This window comes from Triturus cristatus, chromosome 3_1 (genome assembly GCF_964204655.1).
Source record: "Triturus cristatus chromosome 3_1, aTriCri1.1, whole genome shotgun sequence".
Taxonomy (NCBI): domain Eukaryota; kingdom Metazoa; phylum Chordata; class Amphibia; order Caudata; family Salamandridae; genus Triturus; species Triturus cristatus.
Window position 1 is genome coordinate 993,951,552 of NC_140583.1, and position 23,789 is coordinate 993,975,340.

A 23,789-nucleotide genomic window follows, 5' to 3' on the forward strand; every position below is an offset into this window, starting at 1 on the left:
CGTAGAGTCATCAGTAACCCCAAGTCAGGCTCCTCCGGTAGTATTTACCCTTAAGGAGATCACGGCAGGGATGGAGAGTCTAACTAAGAATAAAGCCCCGGGCCCAGATGGAATTCCCCCTGACCTTTTTCTTAGTAATATAGATCTTTGGGCCCCACTGATGACCAGGGTCCTAAACACTGCTATCACCTGCGGTCTCCCTCCATCATGGTCTAAAGCGATCATTGTGCCAATCTTTAAAAAGGGCAACAAGGACGACCCCAAGTGTTATCGGCCTATTTCCCTGATTGACGTCTCGGCTAAACTTCTGGGAAGGGCACTCCTGAACAGATTGTCCGAGTGGACCGAAGAGAACAACATCTTCTCGGACACTCAATATGGGTTCAGGTCAGGGAGGTCCACCAGCGACCAATGCCTGAACCTATATATGCTGACTGCAAAATATACTCTGGCCAGTAAGGAACCCATTTATATGGGATTCATGGACCTGGCAGCAGCATTCGATCACGTCAACAGAGGGAAGTTGTGGGACATGATGGCAGGGATGGGGATCGAGAGCGGCCTAATTACCATACTAAGAGAGCTGCATAGCGACACCACGGCTAGAGTTAGATTTAACAGGGAGGGAGGTTTGACGGACTCCTTTCCATGCAAAAGTGGAGTCAGACAAGGTTGCATTCTTGCCCCTTTTTTGTTCTCCCTTTACATTAATAATTTGGAACAGTTTCTTTTGGGCTTAAAGGCAGATTCCCCAAGGGTTGGGACGCGGCAAATCCCTGTCCTGCTTTACGCAGACGACGCGGTCTTGCTGGCGCGTACACCACGAAGCCTACAGATTCTGATAGATGGGTTCGTCAAGTTTATGAGCGATCTGGACTTATCTGTCAACCTAAGCAAATCTTACGTGCTCCTGGCAGGCAAAAAACCTTCCTCAAAATTTTCTTACACAATAGGCTCCCATTGTTTAGAGGAGGTTAAAACGTTCTCCTATCTCGGAGTAACCTTTGATGGTGCTCTTCAATTTAACTCCTTGGTGGAAGAGCGCTGTAACAAAATGATTGCCTCTAACGGGGCAATAGCCGGATATGGCAGGAGGTTGGGCAGATGGAGTCCGGAACAGGTGATGAACCTGTACGGCTCCATAACATGCGCTAAAGTAAGCTATGGGGCAGAAGTTTGGGGCTTCGTGAATACCTCTAGAATTGACCAGGAAGAGAACAAACATCTGAAATCTATCCTGAGGGTACCACCCAGCACTGCTGGACTCATAGCTCACAGGGAGCTAGGGAGGCCATATCTGGTCGATTTGTTAAAACTTAGGCCAATTGTGGCGTGGCTAAAAATCTGGGTAAATCCAGACGCGCATCTAAGTAGAAAAATCTTACTGGACTGCCTAGGTAGGACCCACTGCATGCGCATCCCATGGCTCAAATATGTGAGAAACACTCTCGAGGAACTAGGGTTTGGAAACCTCTTCAAGAACCCCACCACCATTTCAGCACAGCACAAGAAACAAGTAGGGGAAATTTCCCTAGAGCGGAAAACCCAATGCCGTGCTCTGGCTGAAGGGGAAAAAAAGTCAATAAGGGCTCATACTTTGGTGAAGAGTGTGGAGGGTATGGAGCCCTACCTGTATCTTGTACACAATACACAGGACAGATTTCTTATGTGCCGTTTCAGACTGAGCCTACTTCCTTTTATGTTGGCCTCGCCAGCAGGTTTTACCATGTCAATCGAGCAGAAGGGACCCTGCGGCTGCGACAATCGGTCTCCGCAGGACTCCCTTCATTTTACTTTGCTCTGTCCCTATTATTCAATGCCCAGGCGTAGATTCCTAGTAGACATCCTAAAAAAGGCCCACCTGGAACATGCCAGAGATGCACTAATCTACTTGCAAAAAGCTTCTGACCCGCTAACCTTGTGTTGTGTTATGAATTTTATCAAGGTTGCGGTCCGACTAAGGAAGACGAGGGGAGAGGATTAAAAGACTTGTGACTCCCTGTTTTAAATTTACAGCCTTGTATGTTAGCATTTTATTGTTATTTATGCACAAGGATCTTGACTAATATTTAATGCCGTTTTATCTATGTATATGTATGTGTGCTTTTATGGTGTTTTTTAATCACCGAATAAAGATTCTTAAATTGAAAATTGACTGGGTTCCAACGGGCTCCAGGAGATCGTCGGCCAGTCGGAAGGGCCTCATAATCCCTAACGGATGGCGTTTCGGCCGTGGGGATTATGATGGCACTTTCCGAAAGCAGTCCCATGTCGGCCTTTCCAACATGGAATGCTGTTGGCAAGTGCCTTTGGGGGCCTTAGCAGAGCCCCCTCCCACCTGGCCCTCTAGTTGTGGTCTAAGAGGTGCCTGCTACACGATGCAGGGATGTGCAAAAACTTCAATTTTTCAATGGGAGCTTGTGCTGCGTGCGGTTCGACCCGCCACACAAGCTTCCATTGAAAAATGGAAGTTTGCGACCGCATCATGTGAGGTCACATCCTAATTCTGTGTGCTGAACCGCCGACTTATGGTCAAGCGGTTCCCTCACCGAAATGGACTGCCCAACATCGTAATGAGAGCCTAAGACTCACTAACAACCTAAATTGGCAACAACTACATCACATTCTAATAATACTACTGTAATTAATAAACTGAATATTGAATTAATAAATAATATTGGGGAATTTTAAAGGTGTTAACCGTAAAACAGGATTTAAAATATGGTCTGTCTGAGGCCTAGCTAGGTAATTAGGAAAAGGAGTCCACATTTGAATTTGTCAGAAACATCTTGTTTGACGCCCTCAACCTGAGCATCTTCCTTTTTAAATACAAAACAGGAGTTATTAGAATAAAGTAATGAAAGCAATGTATGAGGCGAGAAGCCTGATTTTCCTACTGCTTTGAGTTTCTTTGTTCTTCCCAAAACACAAAATACACAGTGCCTATAAATTCTGTAGTCCCTCATCTACAAGAAGGATTAGTGAATCAAATGACATTTGGTTGATAACACTGAAGAGAACCAGCATAACGTGAAGTCAATGACAAACAAAAGAAATCAAGGAAATTCCGGCTGCTTTAGGAAGATACAGCCAACTTTACTGCTAAATACTGTAATAAAAAGATTTACCAGCATGAATTAAATTGCCATCCATAAAAATACAAAACTGTCAGCAGGAAGTCATTAGTCTAAATTTAGGAAAGAAAAGTAGTCAATCAATCACCCCTGTGTGCTCTAGTTTAATTTAGAACACAGCCATCAAACTGGAGAAATAAAGTCACTTCAGCATGTTTTTACCTTCAAACTGCAGAAGTGTAATCACTGAGACATTCTTTGGCTTCATTTAAAAATAAAGCGGTTTTTAGACCACAAACATAAAATTACTATTATTGGGTACCCTGAAAAACAGAATTTCCTTCAAGCTGCAATATTAGTGTATAAACTCTATGTACTTGCCAGTCAAACAATCCAGTCAGCAAACACTCGAAACTCTAACAAGCTCATCGCCAGTTAAGCGAGTCTATGCCACTTCTGACAGGAACAAGCATTAGCAAAGTCAAGGTTTCGTCTATGCCAGATCTACTGGCTTTGTCAAAGTTGTTTTGCATGTTGCACAATGAACTGCTGGGCAAAAGGTTATAAGCAAAAAAACACACAAAAAAACGCAATGACAGGCAGATTTCACTGCCTCGTGTCACGTTTTTCCATTTACGCCATACTGCTGCTGTGCAATATAAGTAAAAACAGCACCGGGAGCAAGCAACACGAGGGAGGAGGACAAGGGGTGGGAAACAAACCACAGAGTGCTTCCAGACTGGAAGAGTTTAGCCACAATTTCACAAAACATAACCATGGTGTAGTAAAAGGATTACCTAATCTCAAGATCTCGAATAATCATTTTCTGTACGGTTTCAGCACAGTTGTTGACCACAATCCTAGCAAATACATGAGGTTTAAGGGAAGCTAAGTGTTCCATTCCCTTTAACCCAGAATAGAAAAATAAGGGTGTATGGGGGTACTTTGAGGCATATTAAATAAGGCCCTAACAGTATGATTCTTCCTCAAAGGGAATTCATTAGCTTTCTGGATTCCCAAATTTCTATACCATGTAGTGCTGCAGCTTGGGCCTTTAATCTATATACTTGAAGAGGCGGAGACACTGATCTAGTTAATGTTGATTTGTGCATTTTTGAATACCACCACAGTTCTATTATGCACTACTAGTCCTCTCTTCTGTATAGGGGTTCCATGATAGATTGTTAGATACTTTAATTCCAAATGATCAAAGTTGTCTATTTTTCCTAAAACTGTGTCCACCATCTTCAATTCGTCTCTATAGGACTTGTGAGGGCTGAATACGATACATTTGGTTGCAGATGTATTTATTTTCAAGCCCCACAAATTACAGAAGTTTAGAAACTCATTAAGTAAATTTTTCAAACCTACGGGTGCTCTCGATATTGGCAGAGTGTCATCAGTGAATTAAAGCGCTAGGACATTTGAACCATCAAGTTTAAGGGAATTATCACAATCATTTAGGTAACCAAATACATTATTAATCAACAATGAAAACAAAGTGGGAGCTAACAAGCAGCTTCAGCATACACCTCTACACATTCCGTGCCTATTACTGTAGAATGCAGGAAAACACTGCACAGTTCCAGATTCTCTAAAAGAGGCACCTAGGTTTCACACCCTCTTAAAAAATCCATCTTTGCTTAGCAGTAGAAATTCACTTCCGAAACACGCATACTTGGCCTTCTCATTCATGGCTGTATTTAGGCATGTTTTTCTGGATTTGCCAGAGATCAATGGGTGCTATCTAGCCTCTACCAGAATATAAGCAGGGCACTTCAATGGATACAGCAGTGAGCACCAATGAATACATCTCTATTCCTCCAAAACTCTAAAATAAAGTTGGTCAATTTTACAAATCAGCTATTAAACTCTTTTTCAGCATCTCCCCAAACATCAGATCTTTTCGAAAGCAAGTGAACACCACACCTCTTTCTACAAGCGTTGTCTTGTGGACGGCTAAGCCAATAGCCTTCCTTCCTCCCCCTTCTTCCTTAATGCTACCGGTCCTCCTAGCAACCTCTGGTGCATGAGACTGTTATAAACAAATCAAAGATAAAGATAAGTAAAATAAACAGTTTTGTACCTTGATACCAAATGGCTCCTTTTATCGTCATGTTTAGCAGTGGGTGAATCATTGCATTCCAGAGAACAGAATTCATTTCAGGCCCAGAATAGCTGTAGTCATGGTAACTGAAGTAAGAGTCCCTTGGATGTCTCTTTTGCCTAAAAAGGTAAATATATGAACATCATTATGGGGTTATGTATCTTATCCAAAAGGATATGCAAAAATCCATCCATCTTCAACGTTCTTTCATGTTTACTACATTAACATCTTACTATAAGGACATCTCAAAAATACAAATAGTGCAGATTAATTAAGTAATACATGAAATAAACATTTATATACAAGACACATTAAATTTTGCTTTAACGCATATATTTTCGTCAAAATATTATGACTGTACCTATTACATATGTAAAATCAGAATTGGAAAATCAGAATTGCAACATCTAGAACTCGAACCTTCCCTATTATCTTTCAGTGTTTAACGTTGATTTCTGTATAGCTGGTTGATAGGTTGAAAGGATGCTTGTCCCGTTAGGCACACGTTGTAGTGATGCACAGCACATCAATTTATCTCTCTGAGATAAAGTTCTTTGCGAGGATCGAGAGTTAAAAACAGCACAGGTCGTCATATTTCTAAACTGCCTGGGTTTTGGAGAAGAGGGGGCCAGTTCTCTGGCAAGGCACAGCATTCGAATGATGAGTCATCTCTTTAAAAAAATCTACAGTTCTTTCAGTAAAAGTTGCAGCAATGAATTAAGAGAGTAGCTTTGAAAGAATCAGTTGCAGACTACGTCTTGTGAACTTTAGTTTGTTCACAAAAGGTCCTTTCTATGAGATGCAAGCTTGTTCGGCCTCGGTCCAGCTGTGCTGTCAGTTCACACTGGCACTTAAATCTTTTAGGTTTTACTAAGCAGCCATGCAGACCGAAGTAATAAGCAAGTGTTAGGGTAATGCAGAGCGACATTTCCTCTTTTACACTGGACTCCCTCCATTCACCTGCAAAGTATGTGCATGTTCTAGTTCATGTTAGAAAAGAGAGTAGCTCGCATGTCTCGATTAGAGTAATTTTACAGCGTGAGGGATTGTCTCTCCAACAAGCAATGCCACAGCAACCTTTCATCGCTTGCTGTTGTGTCTGCTTTTTAGGTCTTGCTGGCGTTGCAGCGCGAAGCGCTGCCGCCAACGAGACTATTGTTGCCGTGTTTACTCCCAAGGGAGACAGACCTGGGCACGAGCCGATTCTGGTCTGGGCATGAGCCGATTCTGGTCTGTGAACGCGCTTCACAGTGGAACAGCTTGTGCGTGTTAATTCCAGTTGAGTGTTCGTCTCCGGAAGACGTGCTGCGCCGATTCTGGTCTGGGCACGAGCCGATTCTGGTCTGTAAACGCACTTCACAGTGGAACAGCTTGTGAGCGTTAATTCCAGTTGAGTGCTCGTCTCCGGAAGACGTGCTGCGCATTAATTATAGTTGAGTGCTCCAGCAGCCTGGGGCGCCTGTCGACATGCTGTGCTAATGATTACTGTGGGGTCTCATGCTGTGATAATTCTCACTTTCTGTGTTGTGATCGGGAGCAGGCGTATTACTGGCGCCACCGCCACACGCCTTCATTAGTCATAAAAGCTGCATGGCAAGCGATAATTAGGGCGGCATGTTTTAGGACATTTTTAGCAATTACTTTGTTTACTTAGTGCCATTAGTGATATCTTTCGTGCATCCAATGCTCTATTTAAACGTGCAGCACTGAACATTTTCAAAGAAGGCGAATCAGCGACATTCATTGGAGACACGACCTATTTGAAGACGCTTGTTTTACTGGGGTAAGTTCTGTGAACTGTTTAGTTTGTTTACTTTATTATAGTATAACTGGCAGGGTTGGCTAAATTATGCGAGAAAAGGAAAAATATGCAGGAGATGATGGTATGAGGCAAGTGTGGCAAATGTATAATTATGCGTACACTCTATAAAAGCAAGTTGCAAAATGTCCGGTGTTGGGCAGATGGGTTCACTGTGCTGTTGCGTCGCCTGTAGGTGTGGTTATGAGTGCATGTGACTAGCTGGCGACATGTCCTTGTACTGTTACTTGCCTTTGCACTTGTTTTTTTTTGCATATATATATATAGCACAAACTCGACCCGAAGTTTATTGGAGCACTTTACACGAGCACCGTATTTACATTACACATTCAGGCACGGGGAGATTAAGTGATTTGCCCAGAATCACAGGATGTTGATGCGACCTCGGGGCTCAAACTCTGGTTTCCAGCACCAAAGTCGGCAGTTTAGCCGACGGACCACATCCTCGCCCTTGCCCTGCTGATTTTCAGGGACGGCTGCTCTGTCTTCACAAGGGTCGGGCGAACTATGACTCCGCTGCCTGACCTGGAACAGATCTGTTAGGGGTTTGTATTTATTTTTTAGTTTTTTTTATTTAGCGCAAACTCAATCCGTAGGTATTGGAGCACTTTACATGTATACCACATCCATTATAGAAGGACACATTCATGTTTGGTAGGTACGTGGATGTTAAGTTATTCATAACCGGCGGAGCCAAGGATGATCTCTCTACCTCTGTGACTCCGGTTGCTGCTCGCGCCTCGTGTATAGCTGGTTTTCCTAGTTATCTGGCGAATACAAAAGCGGGCTTTGCTGTTTTTCTGTTTAAAGGCTACACATAAGGGGCTCAACTGATCGAATTGAAACCAGCTGTCCAACACAATACCGGCAGAAGGGCTCCGTGAGACGTACACTTGTAAGGGGCAGAGGTTACACTCCCGGCAAGGCTGCCTCAGCCTTCATTCTTCCGAGGTGGATCAATTGAATACCATTGATTGGGTAGTAGTTATATTTGTTAACTGAGCGTAGAAATGGAGCGAATTTAATACGGAGGGCTATTTGAAAAGTATAATTTTTTTCCAATGTGCCAGATGAATTTGTCTTTATGTTCTTGGGACTTATAAGAATCTTGTAGTGTGTACATCAGGCGGGTCATGTGTCTTTGGAAAACTAGCACCTTTATGTGATATTGTAGTTGCATGATAGTTTCACATTATAATAGTGGGGGCTCGGATGTCAAACCTCCTTTCCGGGTGTTGGTCCTTGCCAGCAGTCATCACTTACTGCCAAAGACCTGCTTTTTAAAATGTATATCACCTGTCCACCTCCTTCCCCTTCCGGTACCCCCTCACTAGTTCCCTCTCTCCCTTTCGTTTTCACCCTTCCAGCCTCTCTTCCCCCGTTCTCTCTCGGTCCGCCATTTCTCTCCATGCCCCCATTTCTCTCTCCCTGTACCCCCCTTACTCTCCATTCCATTTTCACGTGACCCATAGCTTTGGCTGCAGGTGAGTTGGCACAACTCCTGTGAGAGAAGTGTCTCTAGATTAGGTGGCACGTGCCCCTGCTGGGACCATGGTCAGGCATTTGTCTGTTACACAGAAAACCAGGTCTCCGTTAAACTGCAGTTTGAGAGTATTTTTGGTTATTGTGTTTATTTACTGTACCAAATGAATCCTGGTGGAACCGGGAATCTTATGCCAGAGCATCCCAGGAATCCAAAAAGTAAACCCGAAAAAACACATTTTGGATAAAAATCATGTGATGTTGCAGAAATCGCTTCATCTCTTAGTGGTGTTTAATGTAGGTTTATTTACAAACCCCAGCCATCATATAAGGTCTCTGGAATGCGTTAGACCTGGCAGAGTCTCTTGATGCCCATGAGCAACAGTAAAGAGCATGTTCACCGCTGAAGAGAGTGACCACTTCACCATTCATCCCTTTGTGCCTGCAAACAGAGCTGAATACTTCACCTTTCACCACTTTGCATCTGCAAACAGAGCTGACCACTTCACCAGCTGAACAACATTTGCACAAGCGTCGCTGACACCCCGTACTACCAATTTTTTTATTGCATATGATGCCCCAATCACTTCAAGTACATTTGTTGTGATCGGTAGTCCCAGTCCCCTGCTATACATTCCATCGTACATTTTTAGATCCTGTTTTTTGTATTTTTATTCATCCATTCACACTCCTTTACGTTAAAATAGCCATAGCTTTACTGTACAGTTGCTAGAATAGCTTATAATATGGTATAGTGTGTAATTGTTAAATAATCACTCCACTGCAAACAAAAACATTGATAAAAAACACTGCCATTTACAATGCCAGTAGCTCCAACTGCAACAAATGCGAGACCTATTGCATTGCAAATGCTTGTTTAGGTCTGGTGTTACCCAAGTCCTTTTGACTGTAATAATGTTATATAAATAATACACTTACTCATAGGAGCTTTGAGCCAGCCCTTTTCATCCATTGGTCTATTGTTGTGTCATTCACATTGTTTTTTTTGCCTACTAAAGCACGGGTCAGTAAGTCAGTTCTCTTCAGTCACTGGATAACTTCATGTGAATGACTGCATTCTGCTCTTTCATGAGGAGCACATCCTCAAGCAAAACAGATATATATATATATATATATATATATATATATATATTTTGGGAAACGTTGTGCCCATGCACAAGAGAGCACTCAAGACCAGCGCTGATGGTGACACATCTTTATTCAGGTAGAACCGCTGACATCAAGAGGGTGAGTATAGCAGAGTTGCAGTGTTAAATTACGACGCGTTTCGAGAATGGTTCCCTTCTTCCTGGTACAACACCGCAGCTATCTGTCCAACACACCTGCATTCATTTGACCTAACACGCCCTCCAATGGGCCAATCCTCTGTGAGGTCAGTCCCAACTGAATTCTGGGACTTGCAGTATGTCGCGATGTCAATGGCCACAATATTTGTCCTGCAAATCTTCATGCATGAAACCCTGTATGGGCTCCTCTGGAGGTTGTGGCTCAAAATCAACCCCCACGCTGCTCCATAAGACTCCGCAAATGTGAAACCTCACTTAAAAAAACATAGGTTTCACACATGTTATAGTTAGCTGGACATTTCACTCGTAAAAAAACAATGAAATTCCCCCGTTATAGTTAGTGCAGGCAACTATAACTCACGCGACCGCAATCCTCTGCTGATGACGTCAGATATTACATCACTGATGACATATGTGTCTTTATGAAAAATAAATATTTGTAATATATGTATAGCTAAAGATTAATGGAAGAATACATGGGTAAATAAGTGTCTAAATACAGTGATGTAATATCTGACGTCATCAGCAGAGGATTGCGGTTGCGTGAGTTATAATTGCCTGCACTAACTATAACGGGGGAATTTCATTGGTTTTTTACGAGTGAAATGTCCAGCTAACTATAACATGTGTGAAACCTATGGTTTTTTAAGTGAATTTGCAAGGTTTTTTAAATGCTAATTCCTAACTATAACGTGTGTGAAACCTATGGTTTTTTCAGTGAATATTACCTACTGGCGGTCGCCAGTAGGTAGTTATAGTTAGGACCACGTTTCCATAGGAAAACCTCAACATTCTATTTTGAATAACTTTGGCGCCGGTCGACGAATCCTCGCGAATTTCTCAAAATAGGTGGGGCGCTCCGCTCCGCTCCTACCCTGAAAGTCTCGGGGGGATCCGTCAAGTGGGGGCTGAGATAAAAGGGGGGTCCCAAAACGCGTTTTTCCCATGCATTTTTCCATAGGACCTTTAGAACGAGCTACAGCCCGAACGGCTGAATAGAATTACTCAAAATTTGGCAGAGAGGTAGTCCCTAGGTCAAGGAAGTGCCTTTTGTAGGTTTGGTGTAAATCTGTTCAGTAGATTCTGAGAAAATAGCCTTTAAATCAATATATATATCTGAGCCCGCTTACGGTACGCTTACCGTACGCTTACGGTAAGCGTACGGTGGCGTGCGCGAGCGCGATTCTGATTGGCTCTTAGATCTTAGTAAACATTCGAATCGGTCGAAACCAGGAAGCGGCGGCCGCCATTTTGTGTATTTCACTCTGAAAAAAAAGAGTGAAAACAAGGAAAGGGGGCAATGAGGAGAGTTACAGACCCCCTAACATTTGTAAGGGGGTCAAAGAAGGACAGAAAAGTACAAAAAAAACATTTATTGATTTTAAAAAAAATCACGGGGTACGCGTACGGTAAGCTTACGGTAAGCGTACGGTAAAAAAAATAAAAAAAAATAAATGAAAAGCAGATTTAAGAGTTTAGATATTAGGGAGCTCTAAAAAGAGCTGTTGTGTTTATGAAGTCATTTTTTTAGTGGTACCTACAAGTAAGTACCGATGCAGAGTCTAAGGTTCAAGAGGAAGACTCTGTTCCCTTCATCATTGAAGTGCACACCATCTCCTCTATAAATGTCTTGCATGTCATAACGCAAGTTGTTGTGGTAAATGGCACCCATACCATAGTCACGGAGGAAAGCAGAAACAGATTTGTTGACGTGCTTTCTTGCTTTGTCAATCTGTGGACAGAAATGATTGGACCAGTTCCATTTTTGCCTTTGGCATATGTTGGAAAACACAAAGGCAGTTTTAGGGAAAAGTGTAAACAGTTGTGCAAAGGTGTCCTTCATAAGCATTTCCAGACCTACCCCAGTCAAAGTGCCTAGGTCATTGCCACCACAGTGCACTATTATGAGGTCAGGGTGTTGGATTTGAATGAAGGATTTCACCAATGGCATCAATTGGTGCCACTTTAACCCTCTCTGACCAATCCATTTAATGTCTACATTTGGCAAAGCAAGGTCTCTCACCATACCTGTTTTCTCTGCAAACTTTTCACTCCAGAAGACATAGCTGTGCCCTACAATCCACACTGTGAACATCTTCAAAGGAGAACTGGATGCACTCAGGAGGTGTCTTTCAGTAGAATGGCAATATGAAAAGAAAGACAGTTTGGAAATGGAGGCATACATATTTTTTTCAAAACAAAAAGAACTGATTGGCTGTTTCATACCATTCTAGAATAAAAACTAGGCTGTATGTGTAAATTAATAGAAGCATGTTTTGTATTGGTAAAAAAAAATGTGTAACCAAAGAACAGTACTATGGATTTGCTGTTAGGTTTGAAAAGTCAAGCACTCTTGCTCTGTGGAATTGAAACATTGTTTGGCGAACTTCTGACCTAACTCAACACAGCAGTGTTCCATGAGCTGTTGCTATGGTAGCAGGCAGAAGTCAAGTTGGGGGAAGGGTACTAGGCAGAAGTCAAGTTGGGGGAAGGGTACTTTTGGAAAAGGGTTGGTTTTCAACCAATAGAAATGTGTGATTACATTTGAAAAAAAGGGGGAAGCACTGAGATTTGAAACTTACAAGTATATGTGTGGAAAAATAGAGGGAAAGTTTGCCATTATCTGGTTCTGCTGAGAGGAGAGAGGTGAACACAACAGAGATCCTGGCTCTGATAATCTGCTGTTTGAGTGTCACATTTCTTTCACAACTAACTAATTTTAAAGGTGAGTTTACAGTTTGAGAGGGGATGTATGTGGTAACTTAAGAAATGAATAATAGAAATGGAAATTGTTTTTGTTGTAGTTACACATGGTGGTTTCATAATGTGTCAGTCTGTAAAAGTGATTTTCACTTGCCCCGAAAAAAAAAAGAGCAGTAAGTGTGCTTTCAAATTGGCAAAGAAATTTCGTTTTGGGACTAATGTGAAAACATGACTCTGTGTGCAGAGAGGAATTATAGGCAGAGATTTATTGCGTCTTGCTCTGGTGATTTCACAGTTGCATTAGATGGAAAGGGGGAGCGAATTTTTGGGGGAAGAAGCAGAGTCTTAGCACACACCCATGTGCTTGCCATGTATAGTCATGCACAGTATTTACAAGCGAGTGGGGTTTTGAGGTTTCAGTCTGTAATGCAAATACATTCAGCATCACTAAGGCTGGTTGCCCTTGCTGGAGTGTAGCAGTCTGGACATGGGCTTTTTAAAAAATGCAATATATTCTGAAAACAGCAAAAATAAGGCAAAAATATTTTATGGAAATATGTGTACTGTATTATAAAATGTTTTAAAAATATTAATACTTTTTTCTTTTTTTCCAGATAGATATAGAAAATTTTCGAAAACTACAAACATTTTTAAAACTATTTTTAAAAAAAACAAATGAATAAATATTTTTTCAGTGAGTATGGTAAGTCAATAATAATAATTGTAGTCTCTCAAGGACAATGTAATGTGATAAATGATTTTTAGTGTTTTTTTAAAAAAAAAACAAAAAAAGTACGCGCACCGTACGCGTACGGTAAAAAGAAAAAAAAAAATGTTTTTAAAAACATATGTAAAAAAAAAGATGAAAGATAAGGTTGGCTCTTAAAAGAACCGTTGTGTTCATGCAGGGACAGAGGAAAGGAAGCATGGGAAAATTATTCAAAGCGACAAATGTGCTGATCTATTTTGTTGTTCACTAGGGAAACACTGGTCTCCCTATGGCAAATTAGATCTTTACAAAATGTGCAATGAATATCAACCTTCCGAAATCGAGGGTTCATTTCCAGAGGGCCAGCAAAAGGAGATTCTCCCCCCACAGATGAAGGGCTCACCTGACCTGCAGAAGAAGGAGTCAGCCCTGCAGATGATGGTCCAGGCTGAGCTACTGTGGATGTACTGGCTCGTCTTTCTGAAGAGTTACCTCCAAAACGATGACCATGTGTCCTTCTGTGTACATCCTGGAGGTGTCTCTTCATGGTGTGATTCCCAAAGGAATACTTCCTGTTAGGATTACCTCTAGAAAGTACACGCTTACACAGCTTACAAGTCACTAAGGGTGCATTTACCTTTTGCTGGCCTTCAGGAAAAGTAAAATAATCCCATACATAAGAGGGCTTTTGTTTCCTCGATCTCTGCCTCAAGACAGTGCTGCTAGTGCTAGCCTCACTCTCAGAAGAGCTCTGCTGTTCTGCCATCGTATCCCAAAGACAAACCAGCTCCTTCTCCCAAGGGATCACAAGCAGAAATGAGGGGAATGGGTGTGGTGTAGGAGAGTTCTAGAACTGAAAGTAGTTTCAACCAATCAAAAGTTGTGTTTCATGATCACATGACCTACCGTACGCTTACGGTACGCTTACGGCAAAAAGTACGCATGCGCGTAAAAAAGACACGCGCTTGCGCATAACAGTCACTACCCGACACTTCCGCGTAACGTGCGCGTGTGGCGTAAGCGCGAACGCGTCCCACGCGCAGTACGCGCGGCTACGCAAAGTGCGTAACTATACGCAAGCAGCGTAGATAGATTACGGACGTTGCGTAAACCGTACGCTTACCGTGAGCTTACGGTACGCGTACTAAAAAAATATTTTTTTTTTTAAAAAAGTACTGCAAATACATTTTACATGTTTATTTTAAAAAATACATTTAAAAAAACATATTAAAGAATTTTAAAAATTTAATCATAGTCTTTATAAAAGGTAAGATAATTAAATTAAAAATATGTTAGAAAAAAAAAAAAAAAAAAAAAAAAATTAGCATTTAAAAAACCTTGCAAATTCACTGAAAAAACCATGGGTTTCACACACGTTATAGTTAGGAATTAGCATTTAAAAAACCTTAGAAATTCAGTGAAAAAACCATAGGTTTCACACACGTTATAGTTAGGAATTAGCATTTAAAAAACCTTAGAAATTCAGTGAAAAAACCATAGGTTTCACACATGTTATAGTTAGCTGGACATTTTACTCGTAAAAAAACAATGAAATTGCCCCGTTATAGTTAGTTCAGCTAACTATAACTCGCGCGCCCGCAATGCACTGCTGATGACGTCACATATTACATCACTCATGACATGGTCAGTGACATCACTCATGACATCACTGATGACATCTCAAATGACATCACTGATGACATCACTGATGACATCATCCTTGTGATAGAGTGGTAGACCTCCTCTCACCCTAATATAACCTTTGACACACACATTCAAAAATAGAGACTAAAATTTTCAAAACAATGGACATACCAATACCAGTTACAACAACCTCTTCAGTAATTCTAAGATCCACATACACATCCACTCATTCACCAACAGTCCAATACAGTCACTCATACATGTACTCACTCATCATATGTACTCATACACCTATACATCCTGTTACACAATGCCACTCATCCATAGAGTTACTCACACACATAGTCACTCGTGCTAATAAAGAATCAAACATACATTTACTTGCATATACAGTTATACACACACCACCATACTTACTTCTACGGAAACTTACACATACTTAGTCTTTTAAACAATCACTTATAGAAACACATACTTATTCATACAGGAACTCTTCCAATCTCTCACCCTTGCATATACTCACATATATACACCAATAGTCACATATACTAGTTTTAAACATATGTAGTTACTCATAAAGACACTATTGAGACAGTCATTCACTCACTAACACACCCATACACACACTCATCCACCCATGCAGTCCTGCACACATGGTCTGTTCAACACATACAAACAGTGAGTCACTCATTCATGCACCTATGCACTACGTAATACCCCCCACCGAACCATGCAGACACTCAGACTGATACTCAAAAAACCAACTAATAACCTATATAGACACCCATGTAGCTACTCACCAACCCATGCAGCCACTTATACACAAAGTGAGAGACTGATACAGATATATACATATTTAAACATTACTCACTAAAACATGTATTCACTATGATACACTTAATCAGTCAGTTAAACAATCAATTTTTCAAAAACAAATCATCCATTTAGACACTTATATACCCATTTATTCTTCCATCGACCTTGAGATATACATATATAAAACATATTTAATTTTCAGAAAAACCCACATTCACTGGATGATGTCATCAGTGATGTCATCAGTGATGTCATTTGGAATGTCATCAGTGATGTCATGAGTGATGTCACTGACCATGTCATGAGTGATGTAATATGTGACGTCATCAGCAGTGCATTGCGGGCGCGCGAGTTATAGTTAGCTGAACTAACTATAACGGGGCAATTTCATTGGTTTTTTACGAGTAAAATGTCCAGCTAACTATAACATGTGTGAAACCTATGGTTTTTTCACTGAATTTCTAAGGTGTTTTAAATGCTAATTCCTAACTATAACGTGTGTGAAACCTATGGTTTTTTCACTGAATATATATATATATATATATATATATATATATATATATATATATATATATATATATTACCTACTGGCGGTCGCCAGTAGGTAGTTATAGTTAGGACCACGTTTCCATAGGAAATCTGCAACATTCTATTTTGAATAACTTTGGCGCCGGTCGACGAATCCTCGCGAATGTTTCAAAATAGGTGGGGCGCTACGCTCCGCTCCTACCCTGAAAGTCTCGGGGGGATTCGTCAAGCGGGGGCTGAGATAAAAGGGGGGTCCCAAAACGTGTTTTTCCCATGCATTTTTCCATAGGACCTTTAGACAGGGCTACAGCCCGAACGGCTGAACAGAATTTAATGAAATTTGGCAGAGAGGTAGTCCCCAGGTCAAGGAAGTGCCTTTTGTAGGTTTGGTGTAAATCTGTTCAGTAGATTCTGAGAAAATAGCCTTTAAATCAATATATATATCTGAGCCAGCTTACGGTGCGCTTACGGTGCGCTTACCGTACGCGTACGGTAACGTGCGCGAGCGCAATTCTGATTGGCCGTTAGATCTTAGTAAACATTCGAATCGGTCTAAACCAGGAAGCGGCGGCCGCCATTTTCTCTCTCGCACCCTGACCGGGGGTTTAAAAACAAAGTGAAAAAACATGTAAAGGGGCTGTTTAGACAGCTCCCAAGCACCTAGCCATGTCGAGGGAGTCCCCAACGATCCCCCAAGTGAAAAAAAGCAATTTTTATTTTTTCGAAAATTTCGCCGATTACGCTTACCGTACGCGTACGGTAGCCAATACTAAAAAAAACAAAAAATATCAACATTCTCCCCACCCCGTGTGCAACTGGTGTCCGAAGGGCACCAGTTGGGCATGGCTTATATAGACATTACAAAACATATATTTTACCTGTCACAACGATGCTCATCATATGTTTGCTCCATGTGCGCACGGTGCGCGAAGCGCATCGTGCGTTCAGGGCCCATCTAGCGTAACGTGGACACGCGGTGCGCGAAGCGCACCGCGTGCTCACTGTGCGCGCACGGTGCGCGAAGTGCACCGTGCGTGCACGGAACGAACTGCGTTAAGTGGGCGCGCACGCCACAAATGGCGTAAAGTAACTTAGCATTTAAAAAACCGTACAAATTCACTGAAAAAACCATAGGTTTCACACACGTTATAGTTAGGAATTAGCATTTAAAAAACCTTGCAAATTCACTGAAAAAACCATAGGTTTCACACATGTTATAGTTAGCTGGACATTTTACTGATAAAAAACCAATGAAATTCCCCCGTTATAGTTACTGTAGGCAACTATAACTCACGCGACCGTAATCCTCTGCTGATGACATATGTGTCTTTATGAAAAAAAAATATTTGTAATATATGTATAGCTAAAATTTAATGGAAGAAGACATGGGCAAAAAGGTGTCTAAATACAGTATTAGCATCAGCAGAGGATTACGGTCGCGTGAGTTATAGTTGCCTACAGTAACTATAACGGGGGAATTTCATTGGTTTTTTATCAGTAAAATGTCCAGCTAACTATAACATGTGTGAAACCTATGGTTTTTTCAGTGAATATATATATATATATACTCAGTTTTCCATACCATCTGTAGTACTAATGGGCATACCAATTTGAAGCAAGCAGAAATATTACTCTGCCTTCTGTGGGTGGGAGATTCACTATATTCAGCCTGGTTCCAAGCCTTCAGCAGGGAGAGAGCTTGTCAGGTGCTCAAGTTGGTGCCTCTGGTCTCCCAGTCCTTAGCTAGGTGAAAGCTGAACAGTCCGTACCCACAGAAGGGTGTGAACCAATGTATTCAGCCAGATCCCTCCTAGTGTCCTGACTCATAGTGCAGAATGAGGCTCCCTTGTGCTTCTGATGTTCTGACTCTCAATGGCTTGTGAACCTGGGAGCACCATCTGTGCTGTCTGAGACGTCATGAGGGTACTAGGCCCACTGTATCTGGAGCCTCTGATTTCCTGGCCTTCAGCAGGAAGTGATGCTCACATGTACTCTGTTTGGAGCCTGAGTCCTGTTTCTTCAACATTCAAAGGAAAGAATATGAATTCATTTGTCTCCAGGATGCATAGGGTTGTATTGCATTGCATGACAACTCTGTAGCACCTCATATTTAATCCAAATCTGTCTAGAAAAGAGATTACCTGAATCCGATAACATTTATACCCCAGTATGAGAGACTGGTTTGAGGGGAAACTGGGAGATTAGATGTCATACCAGGATAAGACTTTCCAGGATGTCGTTAACATTTAACGGAATCTTATTGGAAATCAGCCAGTTCCGCCAAAGGGGAGTCATCCATTGTTGAAGACATATGATGGGTCCCTAGACTTGCAAAGCCAACAGGTTAATCCTGCAGTGTATATAGAGGGCTATACAGCCTAACACCTATAGACTGTGCAACATTGCCACTACCATCTTAGGAGATCCACTACTCCCATGCACATGCTTACCTTATCCTGGCTTTTCAGCACTGCATGCTGGTCGGACACATTATATGATAATATGACAGAACCCTGCCCGAGTGCACTATAGACAAATATTTTTACCACACCACTGCAGAAGTGTTTCATATGAAGTACCACTTCACCACCAGAAAGTTGGTGATTGTTTATTGCATACCCAAAGTAAGAAATGCGTTACAGACTTAAAGACAGCCACTTCTTGACTAACAGCACCTAGGCACCCACAAGCCTTTGTTGCACTTTATAAATCTTGGTCAAATCACAACAGCCACCTTAATTTACTTGCAGAGTGTGTACATAAACGAACTTCATGTACCTTTTCCACCCATCCCCTACCCCTCCCTCTGGCTATTCTTCTGACCATCATTCTATTTCCCAATCTTTAGTGAGTCGTGGAGCTCTATCTTCCTTCCTGCAGTTCTAACACCCATCTTTCTTATGGTTGCTCTTTATGGTAACTAAACAATGCGGAGCACCCGCAATCTCATCGAAAACCCAAGTGCTCTTTAGAGATATGTTACCAATAGTCCCCATGTCCTCAAATCTTTTTTCTTTTCCTTGGATAATACTTTCAAATTTCTCCAATCACAACATGGACCATAACCTCCGCTACCAGGACTCCAACAACGCTGTCCTAAGTTTACCCCATAGTGCCAATATTTCTTCTACTGCAGCAAAAAGTAGGTTTGCTATGCCTGCCTTTCCATGTAGTTAGAAAGTAGATGCGTTCTGAAGGACTGCCTCGTGTGACTATCTCAGGGCATTTGCCAGACTTCCTGTAATCTCTACAGTAATCCCATTTATTTTCTCCCAGTATACATTTATCTTGGGGCACTGTTATAATGTATGAGAGATGTTCATCTGTCCTGGCTGGCTCTATTATGTGCAGTTTTTCAGATGTGGGGTGCCATCTCAATAAAATGTTATTTTCGACAAATCTGTGTCTGCTTCGGGGGCAAACAATCTATCCACCAGGTGTTTGCTTCTGCCCTTTCAATTTGTCCTCGTCCTCTTTTTATCTCATTAAGCCACCCAGCACTCTCCAAACTTGCCCATTTAATCATTTCTTTATGCATCCTAGTAGTTTGAGGACCATGAGCTGATTTCCAGTGCAAAGTCAATTCTCGTTTTGCCAAAATCAAACCTAAGTCAGTAAATTTAGTAGTAGTTTTATTATTTTTAGGACAAGGGTATTCCCCCTAAGAGGCAGACCAAGAGTGTACACGACGTATCCCGCAAGGTTATTCCATTATTATAGTCGATTACTTCCTTCAAAAACCGCACTAATGAAGGGCAGGACCATACCATGTGGAACATTTCTGCCCCCAGCTCCCCACATGTAGGGCATTTTCCAGCAGCAGTCACATAGAACTTGATAATCCTCCCAGGTGTAAGATGAGCTCTATGCAGGATTTTTATGTTTTGTAATGCACCCCAGTATAGGCCTGGGTAGTCGCCTAACCTTCCACCTACATTTTTTCTGCCACTGTACTACATACCGGTTTTTGGTATTGACCTTTTACCTTGTTAAGGTACTGCATAAATGTAGTGTGGTTTTCCCAGAAAACAAGCCTCCTTTATTATGCATGAAGATTCTCAGAATCACAGCAGGATTACCTTCTTTTGCATAATAACTATGTATAAGGGTCATCCCTTTCATCATCCTCGGCTGACATGACAGCAAGGTAGAAGCCCTGAGGGTACATTTGGGGTATATATACACACCATATATTTGCTGTGGCAGGCTGAAGAGAAAAGACTTCCATGCTGACACACTGATGCGAGATGCCAAGGTTCCTGCACGCAGACACTCCAGCTCGCAGTGGTCTAACATCCTTCGCGGGGTAGTCCATCTTGAGACCAAGACGGGGTCCCACAGTCTCTCAGTTCAGGTAATGGAGTTGGCTTCAGCCTAGGGGTATTCTTTACTCTACACCTACGTACATCTAGTTAGGGTTGCATCGTAGGAGTACGCATTATTATTGTCATGTATTTTTATACCTAGCTGTATTCATTGATTTAGCAAGGTGGTAGGAATCTACCATCCATTTACCATATTGGTGCCTATAATTATTTATATCGGTTTATGTCTTATGGTTGTTTCAGCCTATTTTACATAAGAATGACGCTGGTTCAATGAATTCTTATTGAAAAACGTCCCCACCATTTATTCTGTGTTTCTCTCTCAGACAAAGTGAGCATGAGTGACTGAGCGAAAAGTACTGTACTGTTTCAACGATCCCGGATGGGACAGGGTCGTCATGTTCAATATTTGCCAAGAACTATTCTGTCATTGGTAAGAGGAGTTTATAGTGGCACTGTGAGCGAGCTGGTATACAGGCGAACATACCCAGTGGGGGTCTCTGGAAACCGTCAGGACACCAGTCCCACAGTGTATGTTGCCTAAATGTGCAGATCCTATATAGATTTATAGGAACTACACGACATGGCGTCGCCAATGTTGGCTTGGTACTTATTTAGCGTCACATCTGAGTAGTTCAGTCGAGCTTCTCTTAGGAGTGCCCTACACACATTTACCCAGAGACATCTGGAGTGGGAAGGGAAAACTCCGCAGCAGCTGAGTAGGCATATCCTATGGATTGGCTGTAGGTTTATTCAAGCTTGTAAGACAAATAGTTCCTATAGTGCATAAAACCTTATCTCAGTTTCCTTGAAACTTTTTCAACAATGGCTGACGAAGACATCGCTGCGCCAGCACTACGTGCGAATGCAATGAGGGAAGAAGAGCAGGAAGGTGAAATAAACATTTTAGAAAATGTCAAAACTGCCCTTACTTCAAAGTTAGCAGACTATGGAGTCACATTTAGAGGTGGGACAGTAACATTCGTGATTGAGGCTCGTGAGTCCTACAAAACAGAGGTATTCTATTTATGGGTTAAATTCCCACCAGCAGATGCACGTACAAATACATTCCATTCATACACTGAAGATGAAATACCAGAGGAATATTGTCCATACAAGGACACTGAAGTTCCGCTCACCTACCAGGAGCACAAACTGGTTTAAAGGCGCCCTCCCACACACAAAAGATAAAGTAGGACTCTGTCCGCTCGGTCCTAGCGACTTACACTCCAAATCCAGACATTGACAATGCTGGTAGCAGACTTGCGTCCACTACACAAAGAAATAATAAAATTTACAGAAACTTGACAGTTCTTGATGAGAGCACCCACACTTCAGCCAACAAGGGCTACACCAGCAGGACAAAGTCAGGGGTCTGCAACTAAAATAACTCCAGAAACGATACAAGCAGTTATGGATAAAATGCCCACTAAACATGAGCGCATGCTGTTCTGGATAGCTCAGAAAATAACACTGTTGGAGGCAGTGTTTCCACACACAAGCCCACAAGAAAACCACAGAACAATCTGCTTGCCAATGGGGATAGCTCCTCAGATAGAGGATTGTACCTCTTGGGGTACAGTTTTCACTGCCATATATTCCAGAACTCATGGTATCCCTTCAATAGCGGTAATATCAGACAAATACAGAATAAGTATGGAGCAGAACCTGCTCTGAACCTAGAGATGAAATTATTAGGACATTTTGCCCAGGTATCAACTATTATATTAGCAAACATAAAAGGGGAGGCAGCAGCAGTGGCAATAGGCCAACACCTGAGGGATTTCACTCCTTTACAACAGGAGTGTGAATTACCTAAAATTATCAAAGATACATATGCTGAATTAGGTGGAGATAATTTGGGAGCTAGAGCAACAAAACCTCAACTAATGGATGGACCTGAAAAGGATAACACCAGGCAAGCACCTTATTCTTCCAAGAAGAAATGGGACAATAAAAAAACAAAAGAATAGAGAGAATGATCACAATTAAGGGGTGGGTCTCCTCAACAGGAGCCCTCCGAAAGGAGGTACAACCTTAGGAATCGTGATAACATTAAAAAACCTGACAGGTATCAGCATACTGATACACGTTCCTCTCGTTTCTTTCAGGGTCCATCAAAAATCTCCAAGAGGGAAGGATGGTCAGAACACAGACAAGAAGAATGGACAACGTCCAGAGACACACATCATACGTCCCACTATACTGTCAAAAAAGAAGATAAACCAAAATCAAAACCTCAATTTAAAAAGAAGAAGGTAGCAGGTCTTAAAGTTAGACATGCCAATGATATTGAGGACTCATCTTCTGAATGGGCTCTGATGATTTTAGACAGGGCAGAAGAAGCACCAATAGCTCGCCAGAACCTGATGGAATTTCTGGTGACAGCGGCGCTGAATGAACATATCACGGTGGAGACACCTGATACGAGGGTAAGTGTCCCACACCCGTAATATGAATAACACTCCAAATAGAGGGAGACAAACCCAGACAAATTAAAAGTCTCTTTTGGGAGAACCTGACTTATGGCTATGACATCCTCTTGGCTGAAAACGTTGGCCACCTGAGATTGTTATGGAGTGCCCAAAGGGAGCAACTGAAATTTGACTGGCTTTTTCCGACCTCATTCCAGTATACTTGAAACATTCATACGTGCAGGAGTGGGTGGTAGCACTTGCTCCAGCATTATATTGCAACCATGTAGTGTGGGATACTAAGTCACCTCACCATGTGATCCCAATAAAAACAACTCCAACTCCACAGAAAGTGGCGAGCTAGAAAGGATTCTCATAATAAGACTACTTTACAGACAGTCCTTGTCTAGATACCATTTGAAACTAAAAGCAGCCAGACGTCTGTTCATCATTAACCAAATAGGACATGCTAGCAATTTCCCAAAAGCCCTTTTTAGTATAGTACAGGACTTTCTATCCCCAAAAGTTTGTAGACAGTCACCAATGGAATCTCAGGAGTTTTGTAACTCCCTTGCAATTTACTTCCAAGTAAAGCTATCTAAAATCTATAGCCCCCCCTGCTTCTGAACCTCCTACCAAATTGGAGGAGTTAGGAAAGATAGCAAGTAGCACTCTTGATAGTTTCGAACTGACCTCGATTGAGATCGTCTCCAATGGCCTCTCTAAAGCTAAATCTGGTTCGCCGCTAGACCTCTGCCCAGCAAAGATAATGGCTCTCCTAGCCACGAGTTGTGTCCCTGCCATTCGAGACATCTTCAACTACTCAATACAATCTGGCACCATTTCTAGGACATGGAAGGA

General features: G+C 41.9%; 1 protein-coding gene across 1 annotated transcript in view; it reads right to left on the reverse strand.

Moving 5' to 3' along the window:
• The window catches only part of SIAE (sialic acid acetylesterase), a 399,874-nt gene that overhangs the window by 143,049 nt on the left and 233,036 nt on the right, over positions 1-23,789 (reverse strand). Inside the window, exon 6 of the mRNA XM_085645673.1 lies at positions 5,161-5,300. Coding sequence (XP_085501799.1) covers positions 5,161-5,300 — 140 coding nt within the window. The remainder of the gene's footprint in view (positions 1-5,160; positions 5,301-23,789) is intronic.